The 2,232-nt window shown below is 37.8% G+C and overlaps 1 protein-coding gene across 1 annotated transcript; it reads right to left on the reverse strand.

Moving 5' to 3' along the window:
- Positions 1-696: 696 nt before the first annotated feature.
- Positions 697-2,151, reverse strand: LOC111389698 (glutamate receptor 2.9-like; the record flags this gene model as incomplete). The annotated part of the gene is made up of 4 exons (XM_023014643.1): positions 697-795; positions 1,001-1,240; positions 1,349-1,755; positions 1,851-2,151. Coding segments are annotated over 4 exons (1,047 nt in total), but the record flags the coding sequence as incomplete, so codon positions are not given.
- Positions 2,152-2,232: the final 81 nt, after the last annotated feature.

The following is a 2,232-nucleotide window of genomic DNA, read 5'->3' on the forward strand; positions in this document are numbered from 1 at the left end:
TGATAGCCAGCTAGCAAGCTGAATCAAACCTACACTCCACATCACTCTCCTGCTTGGCCTAGTTGAAGCTATATATTGAGGTAGCTGAAGTGATGTATCATCTTCGTCTAGAGGTGTCATGTAGAGACTAACCTTCTACGGCCTAGGCACAATGCTACATCCACTGCATGGTAAATCCAAGACAATTAGCTTTTTAATGGAAGACATCTTCTACTTTACCTCTTCCAAAAGATCTTTCGTACAAGATCTTTCTATTATTGGTTGACATCTCTACAACAAACAACTAGTGGTTAACTTGTCATCTACTTTTCAAATACCAAACCTAAACTATAGGGTGACTACTTTTCAGAAATATTAAATGCCACTTAACCTAGGATTGATAGAGTGACTCTTAGGAGAAGACGTCTTGGTCATCAGGATGAGGCCACAAGTCTTTTCATTCGACGATAATCATTCTCTATTCTACTATAAAAGCTCACATTTATTGCCATTTGAAGGTAGTGCAATTTTACACACTCAAGTAACATTGCTCTCCTATATTTGTGTTCTCGTATACCCCTAGTGCTTGACCACTATTGTGTCACATCTTCTGCACATTCCCAAATATATCTATACATGAGCTTGAGTGTTGGAGGAAATCTTTATTCAAATAACGAAGATGTACAACCATATACAATCTTGGGAACATTGTGAATATCAATCAATTAGTTCCGCTGGTATACTTGTTTTTAAACACATGGACTCTTGAATGAGAAAACCTTTTTGAAATTTTGTATGCTCTGATAGTTGAGAATCCTGGAAAAACAAAGGTGACATGTTTATCATCGTCATCTTACAAAGGTGGCTAAATAGCAGCTGTATGTAATCCGTATTGGCATCAATCTTATGATGAAATGGAGACAAATAAAGATGCAAAGAATTGCATGAAGTCTCTGAATAATGCTTGACTTTTTGAACTGGTGTTGCGAATAAAATTTGGGATGATCTGAACGAAATTTACATTTGGGTAGAGGTATATGATCAGGGAAACCCCGAGGCATGACAAAGTAACTCCCGCTGTGATGCCAAAGAGCACTTGAAAGCTTCTTAATGTAACGCTGCTTGGTTTAATGGCAGTATCTGGTGCTTCACATTCTGGTTTAAAGTACTTTTCACCAATATCCGAAATATGACCATTTTCAGTCAATTGTATTATTGCACGAGAGACACCAGCAATTAATGGTGAGGCTTTAGGGAAAACCTGTTGATTTTAAGTAAATATGAGAATGAGTAACATAAACCAAAATGGTCGAGGAGTTTACTCGACCCACATAAGAGAAGAACAGTATGATAAAAGAAAAATACTTACGAAACCAAATCCATCTGTTCGATAGGTAGGGCCAGCTACCTTGTATTTCCCACAAAATTGGGACAAGAAAAGCATTATGTGAGGCATAACGTCAAAATAGGCTGATATACCTCCATGGCTACTCCCCTTTGATAAAGCTTCATGGCATTCCTCAGCGCATTTATATTTCCTGATTTTTGATTCTTCAAATCCTACATCTTTCAAGAAATCAACAAGAAAGGATCCGTGTTGACATCCGATGTTATCTACCCTCTTAATAAGTTCCTTCACATCTGCTACAGTTGGTTTAAGTCTATGCACAGTTAATCTCGACGATAAGCTAGCAGTATAAGTTGACATCAGCAAAAATGCAACAAATGCCCACGCCACCAAAATCAGACAAATTAAAGTGCCTTCAATTCCTTGTCCTACAGGTGGACAAAAGGTCCAGAAAGTTCATTTTATGAGCCAGAAATTGAAATGATACGCATATTCTGTTCAAACATAAGAGAAGATAGATTACCAGGAAATAAGGGAAAACAACAAATCATGCCAGCATGTTGACCGGCAGTACCCCTGGAACTGGTGGCAACCCTTTTCCCGAGGATCCAAATTGAAAGACCAGTAAAGATATAAAATGCCGCAGACACTATCCACAGTGCTTTAGTAAGGGGTTCTAAAAAAGTCCACTTATCATTTGGATCCTCAAACATAATTGGCACGACACTAGTAACTCCTCCTGCTGCAAATGGCAAACTGAAATCCACGTAAGTTGATCGGTTAGCAGTAATTGTTATATCTCCAAAAGCAGCATCGTAATTCTCCTATCGTGAAAGAAAAGAGAAACCAATATCAATTTAAAGGCATATTTTACTGATAAAAAGAGAACTGTGTTGTTATAAGAA

Source organism: Olea europaea, unplaced genomic scaffold (assembly GCF_002742605.1).
Source record: "Olea europaea var. sylvestris unplaced genomic scaffold, O_europaea_v1 scaffold6110, whole genome shotgun sequence".
NCBI classification, from domain to species: Eukaryota; Viridiplantae; Streptophyta; class Magnoliopsida; order Lamiales; family Oleaceae; genus Olea; species Olea europaea.